Here is a 23,363-nt window from a genome sequence, read left to right as displayed (position 1 = left end):
TACACTTAAATGGAAGGGAAGTCAGGTAGCAATGGTCATCTCGTCCCTATTCCATCTTCCAGTGTAACGACGCTGGACCTTCATGGACGGTGGTAAATCAAGGCGATAAGCATTGCGACCAATCTTGTCGAGTATGCGAAACTTCCCTAACTTCTTATAATCGAGCTTAGCCGAAGGTCGGTTCGTTCGAATATGGCGACGGAGAAGCCAGACTTCTTGGCCGACTTGAAAGTTGGTGGCCGGACGGTGGCGCTTGAGGAAATCGGGATCATGGAGAACTATTGTCACCAGAGCTAGGAAGACGTGTGGGTTGCAACACCGTTTGTGCTTGACGGTTCTTGTATTCTTGTATTCATAAGAATATATCTTGTTTTGGTCAAAGTCTAGTCCAGTCCAGCGTAGTTACATCCAGCCCGCCTTATTTGAGAAGCCGACCCCACGAATCTCAGCCATCTGGGCACCCGCCTTAGTCCGGCATGTGTCTTCTTTGTGGATATTTGTGGATAGGATTTTAGCCTCGCTAAACATCTTCTTAGTCCACTTCATCTGCGTATTCGATGGCGGTGGTTCTATCTGTAGCTCGCATGCGTGCGGCTACACAGTGAATTCGACGTTAGCAGATCTTTCCATCTTATATTACCAACAATATCACTTACCGTAATGAACGAAGAGCTTGGTTTCAAACCAGGTGTCATTTGACCGGAGCACTGGGAATGGCTCCTGGTCAATATGAACCTGTAAAAAAAGTGGAGCTGTGAGAAGTGTAGATGAGGACTGAATGGACTTAAGATGGGGGCTGAAAGTCTGGCCTCAATAATGACCAATCTGATGCACATTCATGTCTATATATTCTTCTTCGTGATAACAATCGCATCTTCGAGGATGGCTGGGTTATATTCCCCCATACCACTGACAACGTCCCAGACTCTTCGATGTAAATGAAGCGCCTCCATGTACATAGCCCACTGCTGTAGCTCTTTCCGTTGAACGTCACCATTCCTCCCGCGTGGAGGCGGTGGTCAGTGAGTTGGTCGTGGGAACCCTGTGCGATACATCAGGCGCCGCAGGGCTCATAACCTGTTATGGACTCTGCCAAAGTATTCGTTTACAATGTCGACACCTTCCTCTCTCGCATCCCGATCATCGCCCAACAATATACACAAGAATACCTGTTTCTCCTCCTAAGAGGAGAAACGGGGTTAGTAAGTAACGTAATAGGGTATCAATGCTAAACAGTGAGTTCCCGCACGTGGTCTTCGCATCCTTGCTATCACGTGTAAAAGCGATGTGACCATGCATAAGCATGCAAGGTGAAACTTGGAGGTGGAAGCAAGAATATTTGTCAGCTAGCAAGATACCTCCGATCAAAGGATCATGGATTATACCGCAGAATTCCGAATGAGTTCTCTAGCGTACGTTGAAGTAGGGTTTGGGCGCGTTGATGGCACTGTCCTTCACAGCTGTGGCTTTTTTGAAAGGGTTCTCGGCACCATTTTCCTTCCCATCGCCGTCAGTCTTGTTGCCGCCAACGTGTCACATTTACCGAGTCAGGATCCCTGCAACCGCTACCGCTAGTAAAGCGGGTCTTCGACTTTCTGTGTCCCGGATGTGAGAATTGCTCTCCGGCAATTTGTTGTGCTGCTGTCTGCTGTTCTACTGAGGTGCTGAAGTCATGCGATGTCTCGAAGCCATAGAAGTAGAAGTAAACGGTAGTCCCATATTGGTACCGCAGCATATCAGAGTTGCAGACAAGATTTGCTGGAAGCGATTCAATCGTTTTGTTAATGACGAAGAGAACGTTTTGAAGTGTCTTAATCTTGTTTATAATTTATAGTTAGTTAACTTAACGGTATTTAGTTTATTAATCCGTAAGGTCAAGGAGCAGTATAACTGTCTATTGAAATGAAAAGGAGTCTACAACTTTCAATCATCCACGGAGACCACTCTCATTAGAGGAAATATAGTATACTTTCAACGCAAGCTTAACAACAATAGACACCCAGTCAAATTAATGAGATCCTTATTTTCTCAGATTCCAACTCCGGCATACTCCTTTGTCTGCTCCTCACACCACCCCCAAAACTCCGCCGCGAGGACTGTCCCACCCTCCTCTTTCGCCTTCAAGCTCTCCAGAATATCCTTCCTCGGTTGTGCGGATGCCACCTCCCCCACGGTACAGCAGTCATCCCTCCATCTTCACACTTCAAATCCTGACTAAACCCAGCCCACAACTCCGTATACGCCCCCATCTTGGGCTCATGCATTATCGGCTTGATCAACATCCTTATCGCCCATGGTACCCCATCCCAGCTCTTAGTTGCCAAATTCCCTGGATTCTGCGCCACACACACAAGCACATCTTTGCGGGTCCGTTTGTCGAACTCCGATGCCAGAAGCCAGTTTCCGGCCTTCGAGACGCTATAGTTGCGCGCCTTATCTTTGGAGTGATTTGCCGGGGGCAAGCTCGGCGAGCGAGAGACCACCTGGAGGGCCGTCCATGTCGATAATTGAAGAAGTTGTGAATACGATACGCACGCTGGCTTTGGGCGAGGATTTCGCGGTTCGGAGAAGGACAGCAAGCAGAGTTTAGTCAAGAGGAAAGGTCCGAGGCAGTTGGTGCCCACATGGGCTTCGTGGCCTTGTACTCTTATGCTGCCGACAGGGACATGCGCAATGCCCGCATTGTTGGAAAGAACCTCGAGGCGGGATTCTTGGGCGAGGAAGGTAGAAGCGCAAATTGGGATTGTGGCGAGGTCGCTGAGGTCGAGAGGAAGACTCTTGATGTGTCCAGGGGTTGCTGTGTGAATGGACTTTATGGACTCGATTTCAGTGGCGATTTTGATGGGAGAGCGGCCCGCAACGTAGACTGTGCCGCCTTTAGAATAGAGGATTTTGACGAGCTCAAGCCCGACGCCTGCATTTCCGCCAGTGACGATGAAGACTTTGCCCACTAGAGAAAGGACGCTCTTTTCGGTGAGAGTTGGACTTGATGGGAAAACTTGCGTGAGAAATCCTCCTATGATTGATTGGATGATAGATATGATAGATGGAAGATTGAGGTGTTTAGAAAAGAATGAGCTGGCAGATCTTGGAAATATATAGATTCAAAACGAGCGGCCATGCAAGGAGTTATAAGGAAACAAGAGGACGGATAATCACGCAATGCATGAGACTCATAGATCCAGGATGTCTTTGGATCTTGGAAGATCACGACACGCTGAGAGTGACTCTTGTCAGGATGCATTGCACTGCGAAGAAATGAGATTAGGGATCCACTTTAGCGCATTAGATCATTCGTCGAAGTGACCCTTGTCATACCAAGGTTGTTAATTATACTCGAGTCTGCACCAAAGCTTCTTCTCCCCTCTGACCTCTCCAAAAGTTGGTTGTATGCATAATCCCATCATCCATTAAAACCACCATTTCCTCGCAAACTCCAGCGCCAACTTACCCTCCCGTCGGGTCCCAAGGCGTCGAGCCCCAGACTTTCCAGTCACCTAATATCCATATCATGAATAAATTCTGGTTCATTGATCGCCATGAGTGAATTCAAGATTCGGTCGCGTAACGGGGTGGCCAAACGTCAGTTGAAAAGTCGGAGCAATTGCTGACGGCGACGGCGAGGTGACCTCGAGTCGTGCTGGCGGAACTTGTCTCCATAAATGTCTGTTGGGCGTTGTCGGAGTTATTGTTATTGCTTCGGATACGAGCCATTGCGATATTTAGATGTAGAGTCGTGTTGAGTATCGAAAAAAGTTGTAGTATCTAAAGTCGATTGTTGAATGCGCAGGGTTAGATAGAAGTGGTGGGAGTGCGCGAAGCGAACTTGTTCTCTTTTATCTCGTTGTTGTCTCGATGAATGCAAACACGCGTGGCCGACGCGTGGCCGACGCGTGCGATTAGCGGCGTTGCCCAATTGAATATTCTGGCATGGACATGGGTACTTGGGCTCTATGTGGACGTTTAAGGCATATATGTGGCACCAAGACAGCTTCATGGAATAACCAACGATGGTACTAGAGGTTCGGGTGCTAAGCCTGCACGTGGCGACTTAACTCTATGCACTTCACAGGTCTAGTCACAGCCACTAAAACGTTATTTGTGCAGTTACGTCACCTTAACCTGACTCTTCCCTGAAGAGTGTGGGGTAAGATCCGTCTCAATTCACACAACAGTGAACATCTATAACCAATAATGGCATCAGATCTGGCAACCCAAAATAGGGCTCATTTCAAGTAAGTTAGAGTCATTTCCATATTGTTACGATTGAGTCGTTAGACTTCTTGTTGAAGACAGCGCTGACGCTCTCTCCCAGCCAAATCGCCTCCACGTATGAGACAGACCTCGAAGAGGGCTTAATGTCACTGACCAAAGCCATCATGGCCCGGCGTGACTGGATCGGAGTTGATTGGAACGGCCCTGTCAAAGTGTTAGACTACGCATGCGGAACTGGAGTAATATCACGGGTAACGCTCCGCAAGCCTCTTACAGTTAGTTCTCACAGGGCTAACAAGCGCTAGGCTCTCGCCCCTTACGCGACAGAGCTAATAGGGGTCGACATCTCCGAGGAAATGGTCGCCCAATATAATGCGCATGCTGGCGCCCTCGGTTCTGATGGTCCAAAGATGTCCGCGGTACAAGGCAACTTGACCGAGCGGGACAACCCCCCTCTGGAGCAATTCGCTGATGCACGGTATTTCGATTTCGATTTGATAATTGTAGGCATGGCGCTACATCACATCGACGACCCTACCTACGCGCTCACACGGCTGGGAGAGAGGTTGAAGAAGCGTGGTGTCCTTTTCGTGATCGACAATCAGTCACGCCATCATCCTCACAGCGAAGGGTCCGACCACTTGGGTGATGATGAGGATTTTCATCAACTTTTTGGAGCGGATGTGATGAAGACTGTTCGGCATACTGGGTTTACACAGGGTGCTTTGAGAGTGATATTTGAACAGGCGGGAGTCGGTGGTAACTTTGACCATGTTTTACTTGAGGAGCCGATAGTGATTCGACCGCGGGGGATTAAGGTGGAGTTGAAGTTGTTCTTTGCCAGAGGAGAGCGAGTGTAGGAAACTATGGCACTGGTAATATATCGAAAGGTCTTCTGAAGTGGACTTTGCAGCCAGCGTGAATTGTTGGGAGACTATTGTTTCCGAGAGATGATCAGCTTTGAGCTGTGACACTCTTGATTTACTGCCCTGTTAAAACTCCGCCAATAGGACGTAGCATAGCTGCACTTTCGCTAAGGATTGAGATGGACTTTCGCATATCCTAACCATAACGAAGAATATTAATACCCCAGATTCCGCAAATTTTGTCAGTAGAAAAACCATCAGCTAAGCAGATATATCTGGCCCACCATATAATCCAGTTAGAGACTTTGCCGAAATAGGCCAATACGATCGGATTAGGGCTGGACACGATATCGCCAGAGGAAATTCCTGGCGATAATTTAGGCGATACGATATACAATATTGAAGTTGAATATCACATCTCCAACTAACGCAATCCCCCGGAGAATCTTTAGCCCTTAGTCACGTGATACACCGAAATTATGTAAAGGCGTATAGTTCAAGGACCCCCTGCGGACCCCCTGCATACTCATGTCCTGGTGCTGATCATTCTCCGATGCATTACACGAAGATTGGGTACACCTGCACCCAGAACAAGCTCCCATAAGTCTAACCTAAACTACACCCCGCATCACAATTCAGACATTTTAGTCACATCCACATATGACTCCGTCGACAATTACGCTTGACCTCTACTTCAGTATTCAAATTCCCTGCCAGATCCTTCCCGCCGCACCGTAGAGAGGGCCTCTCAGTCTGGCTGCGGGAGCCATATGGTCCGCCTACTAAATGTCTACACCATCTCGGCCTTTGCGGCCCTCGGCGGCGCGCTCTTCGGCTTTGACATCTCGTCTATGTCCGGCGTCTTGGGTACTGATCAATACAAGCAATACTACGGCAACCCGCTCGGAGCACGCCAATGGGCAATCACCAGTGCTATGGCTGCCGGCTCACTCGTCGGCGCGTGTCATCTTCTTTTCTGGGCGATTAGTATGACAGTAAAGTCCTAATAGTTTCGAATAATACAACTGAATGTTTCAGGCTCTCGCGAAAGGTCACTATACAGCTAGGAACCGTCCTGTAGTGTATCGGTGCAAGGTCACTGGTTTGATAATGTTCGTCCATAGCCACAGGCTAACGAATTGCAGCCTGCAATCCTCGTCCACGGGAGTCCCAATGCTTATTATTGGGCGCATCGTTTCCGGCCTCTGCATCGGTCTAACGTCTTCACTCGTCCCAATCTATCAGTGCGAGATTGCTGGGCGCAAAATCCGAGGTAGGGTGGTTGCTCTTCAGCACTCTGCCCTAGCATGGGGCATCATGATCCAATACTTCATTCAGTACGGCTGTTCGTTTCTTCACTCGCAGGCCGCGTTCAGACTGCCGTGGGCTATACAAGTTGTACCGGCTATTATACTGTTTACTAGTCTCTTTTGGTTCCCCCGATCGCCGCGATGGTTAGCCAGTAAAGACCGATGGGCTGAGGTGCTCAGCGTCCTAGCATATCTGCGCACACCAAACTGCGACATCAACGATCCTCTCGTATTGGCAGAATACAAGGAAATTGAGGAACAGATTCGCGCTGAACGCGAGGAGGAGTCAGCCAGCTACCGCGAACTGTTGGGCAAGAAAATGCGAAAACGGTTGTTTCTTGCCATGGCTATTCAGGCGTGGTCGCAGCTGACTGGAATCAACCTACTCCTATATTTCATTGTCTACATTATTGAGGCCGCCGGAATTCCCAATACACTTCTGGTCTCGTCAATTCAGTACTTTCTCTTCGCTCTCGCGACCATTCCATCAATTCTGTGGCTCGATCACTGGGGTCGCCGGTTGTCCCTAATCATTGGCTCGCTCAGCATGGCATTCTGGCTGTATCTAATCGGCGGTCTCTTTGCACGATTTGGTGAACCAAACCCAGTACATAATCAACCGTTTACATGGATTATTGTTGGCCATCCTGCCGCAAGTCAATGCATTCAAGCGAGCACATACTTGGCGGCCGTTTCATTCGCCATGTTCTGGGGTCCCGTCTCATGGACATACCCTCCAGAAATTATACCGTTGCGTATCCGCGCCAAAGCCGTTTCGCTTGCAACGTCGACCAACTGGGCTATAAACTACGCTCTGGGGTTCGCTGTGCCACCAGTCTTGCGCGCCATCAGCTGGCGCTTACTCGTCATTTTTGCGTCGTTCAACATAGCCGCTTTCGTTCACGTCTGGTTCAGAATGCCTGAGACAAAGCAACTTTCGTTAGAAGAAATGGACGAAGTATTTGAGCATGGCGAACCGATATGGCGGTCGTTGACCAATATACACCATAGAGACCGCCTCGATGCGCTGGCCAGAGACGTCGAAAAATCCAAGCTTCACAATCATCGGACCGTCCATGTCGAGGTGTGTGCGACGGCCCAGGACGCGGCAGTCAAAGGGGCGACCTGTAGTTGTTACTTTGGGTTCACTTGTTTCAAGTGCTATACGTTTTTATGTGTGTTGCTCGTACAGGTCGAATATCCAGGATTTTTGGGCTGGCAGCTTGGTTTTGTAAATAATCTTTGGAAAAGTCCAACGCAGCGTAGAGTAGATGCATTATGTAATGCTATGTTTTAACGCTCAAGTTTTGTACAAATGCCCAAGTTGCACTCGGGTCACTGTCAACATGCATTCATTGCTACATCTTAGTCGCCGTCAGTTAACTGCACACCAGTTCGACTTTTGCTCTTGTGCTGTTGCGGTTCTAGACGGTGGAGGTACAGACTGGTAAACTAGTGGCCGCCATGTAGTGTAAGTTGGGTTTACACCATGGTTCGGGTACTTACAATCAGCCAATGGTACGCAACGAATGCAAAAGATAAAGTCGCAATGGGTACACACATCTACTATGACTGGCAGGCTATTATTGCAAGAGCAGTCTCCTGAATCGGCAACTCGGCAAAACATCACCGAGATCCGGTTTTCCTGACCTTGAAATCGCGTTAATGATAGCATCTTAATAATATTAGTAATTATTTTCTATTGTCACACAGCAAAACCACTCAATTGCAAATGTTCGCTCAAGCGCGTCCGTCATAAAAATTTATCAACGGCTACATTATTCATCGTCATCGTAGAAAAGTTTGACACGCCATCTAGGCTGACACCCCATCTACGGGCGACGATACGCTTATGAGTTAGTTTGGAGGTTTCGTTAACCAGTTTACCATCTGCACCACTCATAACGAACAAAAGCTAAATGACAATCACTCACCATACTACGCATCCTCACCGATGCACTAGTTGTTGGAAGCATGCGACAGTGGTGGATATTGAGCGGGATGAACAGTCAGCTTTTATCAGAGGCACTACCTTCATATTAAGACAGAGGTCAGAATTACGACGTAAGTCAAAATATTATATGTGAGATTAGAGACGGACTATTCAGCTGGTGTGGGCTTCGAAAACTGACGGCAATGTCCACGACCGTGAGAAAGTGCTGGTGATTTTAATAGACAGACGATCAAATTTGTATTGATCTTCTTAGAACGCGTTTCCTACGCGTCTTACCCTAACCACAGAACGCGTCAACCCTCCGCAATGACCTAATTTTTTGCAGTATCTGTGGGAATTGATTAACAGCAGATACATCGATCCACTCTACTTGCGCTGTACAAAGCTCTAATCAGAAGATTTCCTGTCAGTATGGCAACCAGTTCGACCTCAGATGAGAACTTTACAACTCACTCGCAACGGACGCGACTGACACCTGAACAAGTCATGGAAATTCTAGGTCGGCGAAAGGTCAAGGCTAGACGATTACCAACGGTTTATGATAATTATCGAAAGTCATTCAAGAAAAGTCGCGGAGAGCATGGTCACTTTCTTCCCACTGAGACTGGCTTTAGCAGTCTATCGAAAGAGGAGAGACGTCAATACGAGCCGACACCCGAGCAACTCGAGGAAGCCAAGGAGATACTCCGTCTTAGAGGAACTGAAAGATAAGCTCCTGCCATCATGTTACTGTAGAACTGCAATTCCACTCTGACAATCCGAGAGTGGACATCATACAGATACATTCCCTTATTATATATTTCCTACCGCATCTCTGACTATAATAGAGGTGGATACGATTCCTATACGAGTCCATGTAAAATTTTACGATTAACTATACGAGCGCTGAGTTGGTTACTCGCAAAAAATCGTATACTCAGGCAGGCGACTTTCATTATCTGCTCGAAATGCACACATAGAGGACAAACAAATAAATAGAAATAAATAGCACAAAATATCCATTCAGCTCCTCTTGAATAGTGATCTGCGAGCAAAGTAAGCTTTCTCATGGTTCCAGACTCCATCGAATGCCGTCTTAACCCAAGCAAATCTCTTCCGTCACTAAAATATTTCAACAGCCACTTCAGAGGCTGGAATTGCAGTTAATCCCGTAGGGGATGACTGAGAGGTAATCTGGCTGATAGAATTCTCGTGTCCCACAATGCTCGACTGGGGCTTGTCATGCACGATATTCTCCATCGGCTCATCTCCTTCGTAACCATCATTCAACAATAAATAATCAACCGCTTGCTTTCGGCGGGGTCGCGTTGGAGGATCCATATTCTCTAAGTTGTCTAGCAAGCGGCAAAGGATAGATAGTAACGTTAGGGTTCGGCGTTCCACGCGTTGTCAGGGTAAATTTTTTCACGCCATATCTAAATAGGAATATGATTACTATACGAATTTGCGGTAGACTATACGGTTACTTTACGATTAGGTTCTCATTTTTGCGATTAACTTTTACAAATAATATAAAATGTTGACGGTACCGTAATCGTATCCACCTCTAGACTATAATTATGGAATGTTCAACAAAATGTATGTCGACAGCTATTACCTTCCGTTGTATTCTATGTGCTGATCTGCTGCAGGATTTCAAGGTTCGGGACATTGGTACCTGATTGAGACTCGCGCGAAGCTCGCACAGCGAATTTACGAAGTACGACGTGCGACGCACCAACTAAAATGTGTGCGAGTGCCACACTTTGCATGGCTAGGGTGCCGGATTCACCTGCTGCTTTTTCGCGAAGAATCGGTAGGGATCACTGAAATTATCAAGAACGACGGACCCCTTGCCCTATTTTGTGGACAATTTCTGAGAGTCTGAATGCAAGTGAATTTTCAATTTTGCTGGGCATTCGTTCCTCGAGACTGTCTGGAACATCCGTCTGTGTTTGAAAAATATTTTCGGCTCGCTTGGATTCGGCGGATTCCACTGGCTTGCATTTAATTTCGCACGTCACATCTTCGCTGCTTTCGTTAAGGTGTATCAGCTTCACATCCGTCCGTCTCGTGGTCATATACGTAAATTTCTGTTTCCCCGTCGGACTGAGGAGAGTGTGAATCATAGCAGCTCATCGGCCACCGTGGAGATACATGGCGACTGCCTCGTACCCGGTACCAGCCTCAAAATAGAAGCTTCTCGATTATGCCGTTAATGAATATAGGAACGCCCATCATGCAATACTCTGTCGTCCCAATAATACATCAAAAGTAATATAAGTAATCAAATAGTCAACGTTTCGTCCTCGATTGTACCGTAAATCTGTTGTAACATAGCGATCATATGGAGTAATCCGTCGTTAATAGATAGCGTAGCTAGAACTACAACCACAAATCAGTTACAGCTTAACCAATTACTTGCAGAACACTTACTGAAAGAATAAAATAGTACAAATTCATCTTCACTACCGACTCGCGCTTCCCTTACTTGCTTGCGTCGGAATTCGTTCACTTTTGCGATCATGCGGTCTCGCGCGTGCTCAGTATTGGGTAGATGATCTGGTAGTGGCAATCCTAGTCGAAGTGCCGATGAGAGCACTATTTGTGCTTAGAATCACTAGCCCCAAATTCTAAGAATTTGCTTGCTTACGGTAGAATAACAGGAAAATCCTATTGCCCAGTTCCTTTCCTGTGACTGCATCAGAACTCTCCATCACTAGTGAACTTGATTAAGGCACTTACTTTCTACCTCTGTATAGCGAATTATATCTGAGTCCACTTCCGAAGAGTTCGTAGTAGTGCGCACGATCATTGTCTAACGAACTACTTAGCATGGGGTAAGGCAACCGCTAACGGAGCCATACATTGACATTATGATAGGCATCCAATATCTCCTCTGTAACACTCATGATGACTTTGTACTGCTGAACCGGATACGGTCCTTTCAATCGAAACTCTTTTCCAGCTTGGACAACCAGATCACGCATTTTCAAATATGATTTTGCTAAGTTTTGTTCTTCCTCCAAAGCAACATGCTGTGACTGACTTGGGTTGTCACGCAAAAGTGGCACCTTTGACAGTGGATCCGATTTCCAGACCAAACCTAGCCTTATCCAAAGTATTCCAAGCTTTCGTTTGAGCTCCGCGCGCGCAGAGTTGGGCCACCTAAATAATTATGAGTGATCGCACTTGAAGCAAAACGCCCTTAAAACTGAACGAATAACTTACACATAGAGGGTAATAATCACACCCCACAGTACGCCAGCGATAACCGCGATCAATCGATGCACTTCATCTTCAATCAGCACCAATTCTTCCATGCTTAAATTGTCTTACACTCACATGCGATTTCACCAATCATTGGGTGTGACCCTCCTTCGTCGTCATCACCTTCATCATCGCCACGAGATAAACTGTACGAATACAACGCTGTCAAATTGAACGTAAGCAGAATAAATCTATTCGCCTTAAGTAATAAATTCCAGCCACGAATATCACATAACATACCTTCCAAAAACAGTATTCGGACGCCCTGTGAGAATCATGTGAAAACAGACGAATGCAATGAAAAATCCGACTATCGGCAACGCAATATTATTTGAAGGAAAGAGTTGCCATCTAGCGGCATCAATCAGACTCACATATCAACAGTTCAAATAGCCTAATACTTACGCCACGTAAGCACTTAGCGTCCCAATCGCCGTACCCAAAATTCTTTACCTCAGTTAGCCGGTTGTTCGACCGAAGGCATCGCCGGGTACTTACCGATAAAAGGCCGCACTTAGGGTACTGCCAATCGAAATATTCATAACAATGACAAATGATATTAGACCCCATTCCCCGCGATAATGATAAAAGATATCCCTCGTATCATCAATAAATGCTGGCATGGTAAATACCATAGCGCCGATACCAACTTTTATACCGTACTTGACATCACTCCGTCTAAACTCTCGCAGAGCTCTCCAGAGACGGAGACCAAACGGCACCGAGCCAGCGGGCTTTACAAATTTCAAATCACTAGTGTCATCGCCAAAAAGACGCGATAATGGGAGAGGAACGGTCACCGAATCGTTAGACTTGAATGACATTGTGTACGCTGACGGTCGCTCCCAAAACTTCATCCAGTCCCACGATCGTGGATGACCTTGATTTAAGTAGACGGCATACTCTTCAATTACGGTAAGAACCTGCAGGAGACCATCTGCAAAGGTCAAAAGCCCATAAGAGAATTGGCCGCAGACAGATGCAACCTCTTCCAAGGAAACATAGATCTCTTGAGTATTCGATTCAACCTGCGATCGGAATACGTCCATAGAGTACATTTCCTGCAATGTCGATATCCGGGCATCATCAAACGTCTGCCTAGCCGTAATAATAATATTCCGTAAACCGACGTCTACACGAATGCGCGATTCCAGCCTCCCGTCATGAAAAGGAAGCATCTCGAGTGCGTTCTGTAATGTACTAACAAGGTTGTCCTAAATACGAGTCAGCCAAAGAGAACTGAATTACTAAATATGTAGATATACCATCTGTGGACCCAAGTAATGCACAAACACATCGAATAATTCATAACATGAAGACCTCCGATATCCAGGCTCCATGTCCATTAGCCTCAATTTCATTGCATAAGAGCTTTTTAAGCCTCCGATATGCTGTGACAATCGTTGGGTTGACTTGACCAGCCGCTTTTGGAACTGATACTCCTCGACTGTCCCCCAGACGTAGTGCTCATACATAGACTCATGCAAAAGACCATCGAGCGAAGTCATCAGTGCTTGCGACGATTTGAGCAGTTTGTCATATTCATTCGATGTAAGTATACTGCCATTGGTAAAATTAAGTGTCATCGCTGATAGCTACAAACAATCAGCAGATGCACACATAATGAGGCGCGCAACAACCTTACCAAATTTGCATACGACTTCATAGTGTTGTTCGATGTCACCCTAGGTTTCATTAATGTCTTCACATTAGAATAACCAAAAGAATTACTCACTTTAACTTCGCAATTGCCGTATAAGGAAAGACCAGAAAGCACACACTCGTCGCAATGACGATTCCCGAATTAACAATTACCGATATTTGCATTATTTTGGCAAATGACACATCTCCACGCTGAATAGAGCCTTCATGAATCAAAATAGAACCGAATGTGACCGATGCCAGGGAGCACGCGGTGCTGAACGTTGCGATTCTCATTTTCTGTTTCAGGAACGCAATAGATCCAAGACCGCCCGCGCAGAATACAAGCAACACAATGGCATGACCAATAACAATGTGATCCATTTCATCAAAAAAACGGGCAGTGAGCATACTAAGTACCGAAAGACAGGCACTGTACAGTAGTGCTGTTTCCGCGAACAGAGTGGCTTCAATCATGCTCCCAACTGAGCGCGAAGCGTGAAAGTATACTGTCGCTGTCGCGGCGAGGTGCTTCGTATCTCCTGGTCCAAGAGCTCGAGACAATGGCGACCAAAACACAACCAGGGATGCTAAGAAATAGGTAATCGAACATCTTAAGGGACGTGTCAACCATGGGCCACCAAAAAACCCAATTGCACGACGCACAATATGTTGAAGCCGCGGTAATACATTCAATCGGCGACGGCCGGTACGCTCAGCCCAATCTCGATTAATACCATTTTGCTGAATTCTTGCTTGACCCTCGAGATCGTGCATCTCCGTTGCATTATCCAGGAGAAACGTTGTGCCGGATCCTATACGTTGCTCGAACAAGGGGGAGGCATCACTGCCATTTGATGGGACTCGAAATGAATGCTTCCTCAGCGTATGCCGAAATCCAGAATACGGTTCGCCTTCATCAGCAGAAGTTTCAGTGCTAGATTCATTGTGAATGTCATCGTGTCGAATCTGTGGTTCCCATGACGAGGAGCTCGGGTGAACGCTGGTGGAGTATTCAGTCGCTTCAGGCGAATCTGTCAGTTGTCGACCAGGTATTGTGCTTGTCGGCGTAGGGTGGGTCAAAGGTAGCCCATCCCCCATTACTTCAGGGTGATAGTCCGATATCGGAGATGTTTGAACTGATGTTTGGTCGACAGACATGTCCCGTTTGTCCAACGCTGAAACTGAATTCGGATAATCAGGGAAATTTACATATAGTGATGGGGCAGATGACGTCAAGAGCGGAAGCAGGGGCACGCAAACGATTGATTAGGGCTCACACTTCACACAAATAGGGTTGGGCCATTTCGATCAAGTCGACTAGACGCTCAAACAGGTATACCCTTCGGAATACCAGAAGGTGCAATGTGCGTCAAAATCGATGATTCACAAAATCCTGCATTTACAATACTTCTCGCATTTTGCTGCGTTCTTCATCGGTGCGAGAACCAAGAGATCCGTTGTTGAAAGTTTTGAAGATTTAGGGGTGGAACGAATATATTCGTATTCGAATAATTGAAGGTTTCTGGCTTACTAACGCGAATACGAATAAAATCAATTTTATTCGTAAATTATTCGTAATATTCGTAAATTTTCAAAACAAATGCAATATGAAATCACGCCTCTCTGGCCTGCCCACCCTTATAAACTGCCCTCAACAACATCAACTTTCTCATCGTTTCGCCACTCAACGAGTGCCTTCGCAAACCTAGAAGGTCTCTCCCTGTACCTCAAAATCGCTGTCAGACATCTTGTTGTAAGATAGGATATTGGATTAAGGGATTGAAAATTGGTAGAATAAGACGCGTCGTTCAGTATTCATTGACGCGGTACTTTTTGACGCGTCATGATTAGCTGAATTAAAGTCTAAACATTGCACTAGCGTCTTGTAGGGCTGTTGACGATATTCGAATAGACGAATATTATTCGACCGATTATCGGCGTCGGATACGATATCGGCCAATCCCCCGGCGTCGAATACGAATATCGAATATTATTCGAAGCATTCTTCGACCATCGAATCGAATATTCGACATATCGTGCCGATATTCGATATTCGACATAGTATTACATAATCAACCGTAGAGAAATGAATACAGTGGGATTTCAAGCTGCAAAAAGCCCTAATCCTGACCCTAACCCTAAACTAGCCTGTAATAGGAAATGCTCTAACTTATTTAATAAATATCATGTGATGTGGACCGATATTCGATCGAATACGAATATTCGAGCCGATATTATTCGACCTAAACCTTATTTGTCGAATACGAATATCGAATATTATTCGAATGCCTTTCAAGAGTCGAATATCGAATACGAATATTGGGAAAAACCGCCGATATTCGTATTCGCAACAGCCCTAGCGTCTTGGCAAAATTACGAATAATATTCGTTATTCGTATTCGACGTTCCAAATTTTCTTCGTTACGAATGAAGCCATTTCTGCGAATACGAATAACGAATACGAATAGAGGAAAATGTTATTCGTGTCCAAGCCCTATGAAGATTTTTATATAATCATTCAGACTAATTGTATAAATCATGTCTTTTTAGCCAAAAAAACAGTTTATGGTTAGAGAGATGTCTTTAGAAGACAAATACTCAATAATACGCGCGAATATATGTTGTACGCAGACTGTGGGTCAGGCATTGGTTCCGAAATTGGCCTAGCGCGTGCTGATGCTCCGAGCGCTGGGCGACCTTATTTACTCCATACTCTGGCCAGGTGACAAGTACAATCCACTGCAGCATGTTAAAGAACAGTATGTATCTCTGTCCGAAACAGCAGTATCTATGCTAGCTTAGATAGGAAATTTTACTTCATTATTTTATAAACCATTATCACCGCTAATCTCTAACGCTTTGGCTGATTTAACAACCATGACCGCACCTGAAGGTATCTCTGAACAAGTTGAGTGCGACCTTAGGTCGACGGAGAGCCAATATGAACTGGTTCGTAAAGGCGGTAAGTATGGGCGCGATTATGCTATACTTCTTTTGATGTTAGTCTTCCGCTAATAAACGACGTAGGTCATTATGAAACTATGTACAACCTTTCCATGAACTAGGCATTCAATCCAACATACTAGTCTCTGCAACCTATAGCCACTGCCGCACGAGTAGGCTAACCGAGCCGACACTCTTCAAAGCCCTTCATATAATTATTAATCGTCATCCGGCCCTCGGAATTATAGGTGTGGGTAAATCTTCCCAAAAGAAAAGAGGTAACCACCGATTGTGGGAGGCACGCTTGAACACCATCAACTTGAAAGACTGCGTCGAGTTCGTGCAATATGATGGCGAAGACCAAGGCTTACAGCGGGTGATCGAGAAGTCGCATAATGAGTGGTTTAGTACTGAGGATAAGACACGGCCCTGGTGGAAGCTTGTGGTCGTGAATGGCGCTCATGTATTGTTTGTTTATCACCATATGATTGGCGATGGGCGATCTGGATATGCATTTCATCGGAGTTTGCTGGCAGCACTTAATGAGATTGAAGCACTGAAGACAATTGACGGGATATCCACGGACAGCGGAGCTTTCATGGTCAATGTGCCGGCTACTTTACCTCTAGCCCATACCATAGCTCTAGTCCAGGCGCAGCTCTCGATGCTACATGTCATCTATAACTTCCTCTGGTGGACCATTATTCGACTCATCTTCAGCAATGAAAGGTTTTTGTTCTCCGATGCATCCTTCTCCAACACGTATCCAACACCGACAAATCCGTTTCCAAAGGATAAACATACTGTCACAAGGGTAGAGAGCATGCAGGTCGACTGTAACACTAAGGAGAAGTGCGTTGATGCTTGCAGAATCCATAATACGACATTGACGGCGCTATTGCAGACCTTGATTCAAGTGACATTGGCCGCAGATATTTATCCCAAAGCAACGCTTGGGTTTTCGCAAGTAGCAGTAGATTTCCGACCATATCTGAAAACTAACCCTGGTGTCGACATCATGACGAACGCGGCTAGCACATTTTCAAGTCCTCAATGGTTAGGAAGATATCGCGAGGCTGGGAGAGATTCGAAGATCGGTGCCGGAAATGGTGCTGTTCCAGGAGTACACCTGGATATCCCGCTGTTGTGGCATCTAGCTTCGCAGAACAGAGCCAAGCTCCTTAACGATTTAAATAAGTCCAACACAGCATTGCAAGACTACCTCACTGTACCATTGCTAGGCATCGATGATGAAGAGTTTGCTTCCCAGCTATTCCCCAACATTGGTCGTGTGTCAAACAACGCATTCTTAGTGTCCAATATCGGTGCGTTTCAGGGGATCAAAAAAGACACGTCAGCCGGATGGAGCATCGGGCACGTGGAGTTCTCAGCTGCAGCCACGAAAGCGAGTTGTGGGACCGTTGGTATTGTCTTCAACGTGGCTAGTGTGGAAAATGGTGAACTTGTGGTTAATGCATCGTATGAAGAGGGTGTCCTGAAACCAGAGACAGTGAGGAAAGTAATGAAGGGGGTCAAGGAGCGGTTGACGTTGTTGCTAGAATGAATATTCCATGTAATCTGTTCAGACGGAGTTGCTATATCTGTCACCGTTTAGTCACGCACCCTAATGGATGCATGTTTAACTTCTGATTAGGATGTTTTAAGCTTAGTGGGGTGCGATCGTGATGATCTGAGGAGAATCACAAACTTCATTAGGCACTTAGCACAAGGTAGTCGAAGCAAATCGGGTATGCAAAAGTCCCTTCTAGCCCCAGACGCGCACTGTGTGCTACGACCCTGAATGGATGAATATGGGTGAAGTTCAAAGATCGCCTTCCGAACATGGTGAACCCTCCACAAGCCTGTGTCACTCGGTACCTGAGTAAAAAAGGAACTTTCAAACTTTAGATGAGCGGCATGTTTAGACAGACCCACAACGATAAACCCTGACCCTATCAGTGCTCCCGGATACACTGTTGTAACGATTTACATAAGCTCACCATGAAGAGTCACTTTCAGTGTATTAAGAATCAGGGAACCATCGGGAATCTATTTGGTTTGGGGCTTTAAAGGGATCGGCAGGGATAAGAATTTTCTTTATCCGTATCCGTATCCGTCATATCCACGGATATCCACCTAGGATTTAGGAATGACGAAAAGTAATACCTTCCACATTCTGGGCTAGGGTAGTGTGGCTCAGAAGCGGCGCTGCGAATGCTGGACGACATAATAAGGGCCTGATTCTCTTTTTTCATGGCCCTCCCATTTAAATTCGAAAAAGAACAAAAGAATCACCGCTTCTAATGGTACTCCCATTAAACCCAAAAAGAATCTCCCATTCTAATGGTACTTCCATTACACACAAAAAGAATCAGCAGGGCTGTAGGCGGATAGGCGGATTTGGCGGATCCGTATCCGCCATGCTGTTGAAAGGCGGATAAAAAGGCGGATGGCGGATGCGGATATGGGAAAATTTGGCGGATATCCGCATCCGCCACAGCCCTGAGAATCAGGTAACGTTAAATGTAGCTCCCAATTTACTAGCGTAAATGGAGTTCAAATGGAGGTCAGCCTTTTTTACTAATGGAGTTCAAATGGAGGTCAGCCTTTTTTACTAAATTTTTAGTAAAAAAGGCTGACCTTTTAGTAAAAAAGGCTGACCTCCATTATTTTTAGTAAAAAAGGCTGACCTCCATTTGAACTCCATTTACGCTAGTGAAACCTACCGAAACACCAGCCTTCTGACCACTCCTCACAGTAGCACGCCTCTACAATGCGCTCCCAACAGGAGATCAGAGGGAGAAAATTATTAGTTTGTAAAGCCTTTATTATAAATTACTACAGTCGCGTTACGCGTTGTAGGGTCGCCCCAAATTATTTTCTTTGAACGCGTAAATTTCGTGTCTGATCCAAGTCACGTGCGGATTCAAATTGAAGGCCCCCCATTCTACTTCACTTCACAAAGACCAGTTCGTTAAAAGTAATGTTTACTTGTCAAGGTTTTAGCGAGATGCGGCACGCCCGCGCGCTTGCCTTGGCCGCTCGCCCGCCCCCGCCTTAAGCCATTGATCTTGCGATTGGACCCCCTGGCTAATCTGCACCACCGGTAAGCTTTTCCGTTACAATAATAGCAGCTTCGCCGCATCACGAACGAAAAGCGGGGTAAATATTCTCGTCCCCAACATTAGGTGATCAGCGCACAGTACAAGCCCCAAACAACTGCAACTGCGAAGGAACTATCACCCACGATGGCCATCATAGTCGACGATAAATCAGCAACATGCGTTCCATTTATACTAGAAAGATTGAAAGAACACCAGGATGCTCACGGCGGTCCCATTTCAGCGCCGCCGTTCTTCATCGGGCTTAACGGCGTCCAAGGAGTGGGGAAGACAACTCTTGTGAGGAACAATACACATTACGCCTATTCGAAACCGAAGAGCTAACAAATTAGGTCACTATGCTAGAAAAGACACTAAAGGAGCCTCCGTATTCATTGCCAGTCTCTGTTCTTTCAATTGATGACCTTTATCTTACTCATGCCGATCAGGTCTCCTTAGCCAAGTCCAATCCTCTCAACCCACTTGTTCAACATCGGGGCGAGCCTGGTACGCACGATCTAGCGCTGGCTGTTACTCTCTTTGCAGCCCTGAAATGCGAACAACCAGTGCTCGTACCGCGATACGATAAGTCTCAGTTCAACGGGCAGGGCGATCGCATGGATAAGGCGACCTGGACGCCAGTGAATCAAGTGGGGCAAGCAAAGACTAAGGTTGTCATATTTGAGGGATGGTGTGTAGGATTCAAGGCACTGACGGACGATGAAGTGATAATGAAGTGGAATGAGAGCAAGCGGGTACATGATCTTCCGGACCAGAATTCTAGCCGAACTGCGTTGTGGCGGTTTAGGTTAGAAGACTTATTATTTGTGAACAGCAAGTTAAGAGGCTACGACGTCATTACGGATAGTTTTCACGCTATGATTCATCTTGATGCAGCAGATACATTGTATGTATACAAATGGCGGCTGCAACAGGAATCGGAATTGCGTGAGCAAACGGGACGAGGCATGACCGACGAGCAAGTTAACAAGTTTGTCGACGGATATTACCCTGCGTACGAACTATTTGCCGACACATTACGGAAAGGAATTCTTAAGACCAAGGGTTGCCAGTTGAGATTAGTCGTGAAAGAGGACCGAATGGTGCAAGACATATTTGTAATTTAGACCTACTGCAATACGCTATTTAGCCATGCTCTATAACTCTGAACCCGATAGCAAAGTTTTCTTTGATTGAAGGTGCCGTCGGTTCTTTCTACTATCTAAAGTGACTCCGAAATAATAAGCTGAACTTGCCGTTCTGTAACTGGTCAGTTTGGAACTAGCGTTGAGCCTCGACTCTGCAGGCGGGGAGCTCTTGAGTGTCGCCCGACAATGATAGTGACTACTATTCGACTTCGTTTCTGCTCGTACTGCCTCTGAGGCATCTTTCCTGAGGGTAACTGTCAGTGCGGCGTTGTTCTTCTTGGTCCCGCCACATTCCTCCGCGGGTTGCTATATCTGCGACGGCACTGTGGCCCGACATCAACCACTGCAGCAGCGCCAGACAACAAGTCGTTACCGATTCTCTTCGTTCTTTTATTTTAAAAAGTGGTGTACAATGTGGTCACGTTACGTCATCGTTATCATTCTCTACATTATGGCAAGGCAAGGCTCTCAGTCTCATACCGGGCTTCTACATCCAGTGATGGTCCAAGCCCTAGACTGATTCCTGTATAAGTGGCATTGGCCGGCATTCCCATATTGTTGGATAGAGGCAGGATAAGATCACAGGTAGTAATAAAAGTATGGAAGTCAGTCGCCTTTCAATCGTTCCCCTGATGACCGCGTCAGACTAATTCATGGATCTTTTGCCTTCTTCTTCTTTCCTCCGTCCTCAATCATCATGTCTCTGATAAACAACACCATGTAGCATACCAACAACACGCCGGCCACTATATTGGGCCACACTATCCCTCCGACGGCCAATCTGGCACATATAATTCTTATTTCAACCAATATCCCAATCACAAGCTGTAGCATCCCTGTCCACCGCAGCAATGGACGGAATGCTGAGACACCCGCAAAATACGCGTACATTAGCGCGTGATGGAGAGCATTGAGTGCCGCAAAGATCTCCCAGCCTTCATAGTGCCGGAGCACGCGGACGTACGTTAGGATAGGCGTAGTGAGATGATGGAATGCGAAGTGCAGACCGACCTGCCCTCCGTTAGCCAACACGAGGAAGATGTCCAAATACTCGTAGAATTTGGATAGGTGGTATGCATATCTCCTACTCGTCTCTGTCGGTAACAACCAGTTTACATATCTGATTCCGACACTTTGCGACGATGTCATACGTGAGACTAGGATAGTAATGAAGAACCACAGAGAGATAGCTGCATAGAAACGGCTATTGAATTTAATAAGGACCGGCGCGATTGGAAAAGCGGCATAAGATTGGATATGGCGGTGGAGAAGGACAGCGACCGTAGCAAACGCAGCTGTAGGATAGAGAATACCAGGAACGGCGGTGAGAGGGTCTGAGGAAGAAACCGAAGATGCCATGGTCGGCAATATAGCTGGTTGGATAGAGTGGTCATGCTGTGGATATATCTCCAGGTATATGAGTCATGCACAACGATGAGAGCAATTGAGTTGGGGGGCTTATCCGTTGAAACTCTCTCAGGCAGCGCAAAGGCCACGAGCAGAACCCGAACCCAAGATGTTCCGAGTGTGGAATATAATACCATTACCGTGAACACAGTGTTCCGGCCGGTAATGGCAGAAAGAGTCAAGAGACACAACTTACTGGGGATGTGCGATACGTTATTGAACTAATGCCCAAAGCCAGTTGAAGAGGACGACCAAGGTTTGGGGAGCAGTATGGCAATTGTCTACACTCGCCAGTATCTTGAACTATCCAATTTGTCCTGTCCCTGTGCGGCTCATTACTATGCAAAATTCTGCTGTTGCAGATATGAGGATACACAGGTCACAGAACCCAGGACGTTGTCCTGCGTCTCTGGTTTCCAGCGAGCAAACTTAAACGTAACTTATCCATATCCAGATATATTATAAAAGTAACCTCCCATAAAAAAGGCAAGGTGATAAATCTTAGAAAGATAAAATAAACACAAAAAATTAGTTGGTTAGTTACAGCAATTATTATAAGTTAACGCAGAGTCCTCGATAATATCTTTAGGGTACCACTCAACCTCAGTCAACGGCTGCTCGTGCTCGAGTTGCCACGCCCAGTTGAGTAATCCAATAGCCGCGCCCGCAAAACCGACATGGAAGCCGATTGCAGCGACACGACTTCCCTTATCGTCAGTCAGGAACTCGATATCGTAGAGTGTGCCGTTGGCCCGTTGTGGTATCGACTCATGACGCCCTTCCAGCCGCCTTGGTTCTTGTAGCAGTGAGCAAACTGGATGTGCTCGTGCACAGGAGGAAATGATTCTTCGGGAAGTTCCTTCAAACCGATGATCAAATGGTCTTTGGGAGCGGATGGCCAGCTGAATTCGTCCACTAGAGGCGCACCAATGCTATATATCAATTAGTCACATGTCGCAGGTATTTGCATTCCTAACAGTAAACCTTAAGCTTCGAATTTCAGCGTCGTCAAACACGCGCTGAGTGGAACGCTCAAGTATGACATTAAATCCAGCATCAATCAGCCAGTGGCTTCGACTCGGCGCGCAAATGAAGAGTAACAGGAGCTGATGACATATCTGTACTGCTATACGATCGGCCTAGTAAATGCGACAATTATCAATCGAAGATGCTCGAGATGAGGTGTGGGAGTTAGTTCGAAGATCGAAATGAGAGCAGCGGACTCTTAAGAAGGCATAACTTTTTTTGCCCTTTTTTTTTCACGCCGCACAAGTAAAATCCAAAACGATTGTGATATGCCGGGATATGCCAGCATTTGAGTGGACAATGTATTAGTTTAGCCGTCATTGGTATGAATTCTGTGTTTTGATGTAGCACACATTAACGCATAGGACATTACGTAGAGTGGAACGACAAATTAAGTGTGTCTATCGGAGTGTATTGTACATATGCTCTGAGTATGCGGCGGATTATTATTGTGGCATCTTGTCATGGTACCCTAACCCTCCCAGTCGGAGTAGTCTAAG

General features: G+C 46.2%; 7 protein-coding genes across 7 annotated transcripts; 4 read left to right on the top strand and 3 right to left on the bottom strand.

The window, feature by feature from the left end:
* Positions 1 to 2,028: 2,028 nt before the first annotated feature.
* On the bottom strand, positions 2,029 to 3,244 carry POJ06DRAFT_283330 (uncharacterized protein; the record flags this gene model as incomplete). Its single annotated transcript, XM_056190100.1, has 3 exons — positions 2,029 to 2,143; positions 2,164 to 3,016; positions 3,160 to 3,244. 3 exons carry the CDS (start codon positions 3,242 to 3,244, stop codon positions 2,029 to 2,031), a joined length of 1,053 nt encoding a protein of 350 aa, XP_056041509.1.
* An 868-nt stretch (positions 3,245 to 4,112) lies between these two features.
* Positions 4,113 to 5,157, top strand: POJ06DRAFT_278078 (S-adenosyl-L-methionine-dependent methyltransferase). The gene is made up of 3 exons (XM_056189736.1): positions 4,113 to 4,235; positions 4,316 to 4,466; positions 4,521 to 5,157. Exons 1-3 carry the CDS (start codon positions 4,195 to 4,197, stop codon positions 5,073 to 5,075), a joined length of 747 nt encoding a protein of 248 aa, XP_056041508.1. The 5' UTR covers positions 4,113 to 4,194; the 3' UTR covers positions 5,076 to 5,157.
* A 665-nt stretch (positions 5,158 to 5,822) lies between these two features.
* Positions 5,823 to 9,259, top strand: POJ06DRAFT_278077 (uncharacterized protein). The gene is made up of 4 exons (XM_056189735.1): positions 5,823 to 6,076; positions 6,120 to 6,193; positions 6,227 to 7,475; positions 8,697 to 9,259. The coding sequence occupies exons 1-4, from the start codon at positions 5,852 to 5,854 to the stop codon at positions 9,054 to 9,056; spliced, it is 1,908 nt and encodes a 635-aa protein (XP_056041507.1). The 5' UTR covers positions 5,823 to 5,851; the 3' UTR covers positions 9,057 to 9,259.
* Positions 9,260 to 10,611: 1,352 nt separating this feature from the next.
* POJ06DRAFT_201153 (Fusaric acid resistance protein-like-domain-containing protein) lies at positions 10,612 to 14,336 on the bottom strand (the record flags this gene model as incomplete). The annotated part of the gene is made up of 13 exons (XM_056185229.1): positions 10,612 to 10,709; positions 10,761 to 10,925; positions 10,978 to 11,016; positions 11,070 to 11,142; positions 11,192 to 11,492; positions 11,556 to 11,616; positions 11,670 to 11,785; positions 11,835 to 11,945; positions 12,000 to 12,041; positions 12,093 to 12,808; positions 12,860 to 13,189; positions 13,240 to 13,279; positions 13,330 to 14,336. The coding sequence occupies 13 exons, from the start codon at positions 14,334 to 14,336 to the stop codon at positions 10,612 to 10,614; spliced, it is 3,099 nt and encodes a 1,032-aa protein (XP_056041506.1).
* Positions 14,337 to 15,984: 1,648 nt separating this feature from the next.
* On the top strand, positions 15,985 to 18,072 carry POJ06DRAFT_303502 (alcohol acetyltransferase). The gene is made up of 2 exons (XM_056190806.1): positions 15,985 to 16,200; positions 16,304 to 18,072. Exons 1-2 carry the CDS (start codon positions 16,116 to 16,118, stop codon positions 17,743 to 17,745), a joined length of 1,527 nt encoding a protein of 508 aa, XP_056041505.1. The 5' UTR covers positions 15,985 to 16,115; the 3' UTR covers positions 17,746 to 18,072.
* Positions 18,073 to 19,101: 1,029 nt separating this feature from the next.
* Positions 19,102 to 20,452, top strand: POJ06DRAFT_214669 (P-loop containing nucleoside triphosphate hydrolase protein). Its single transcript, XM_056185504.1, has 2 exons — positions 19,102 to 19,582; positions 19,636 to 20,452. Exons 1-2 carry the CDS (start codon positions 19,430 to 19,432, stop codon positions 20,407 to 20,409), a joined length of 927 nt encoding a protein of 308 aa, XP_056041504.1. The 5' UTR covers positions 19,102 to 19,429; the 3' UTR covers positions 20,410 to 20,452.
* A 629-nt stretch (positions 20,453 to 21,081) lies between these two features.
* On the bottom strand, positions 21,082 to 21,789 carry POJ06DRAFT_270865 (uncharacterized protein; the record flags this gene model as incomplete). The annotated part of the gene is made up of 1 exon (XM_056189469.1): positions 21,082 to 21,789. One exon carries the CDS (start codon positions 21,787 to 21,789, stop codon positions 21,082 to 21,084), a length of 708 nt encoding a protein of 235 aa, XP_056041503.1.
* Between the last annotated feature and the right edge of the window lie 1,574 nt (positions 21,790 to 23,363).

The sequence above is a fragment of the Lipomyces tetrasporus genome (genome assembly GCF_029532465.1).
Source record: "Lipomyces tetrasporus strain NRRL Y-64009 chromosome Unknown POJ06scaffold_10, whole genome shotgun sequence".
NCBI classification, from domain to species: Eukaryota; Fungi; Ascomycota; class Lipomycetes; order Lipomycetales; family Lipomycetaceae; genus Lipomyces; species Lipomyces tetrasporus.
The sequence above is the reverse complement of the archived record's forward strand: the minus strand, read 5'-3'. Positions and strand labels throughout refer to the sequence as shown.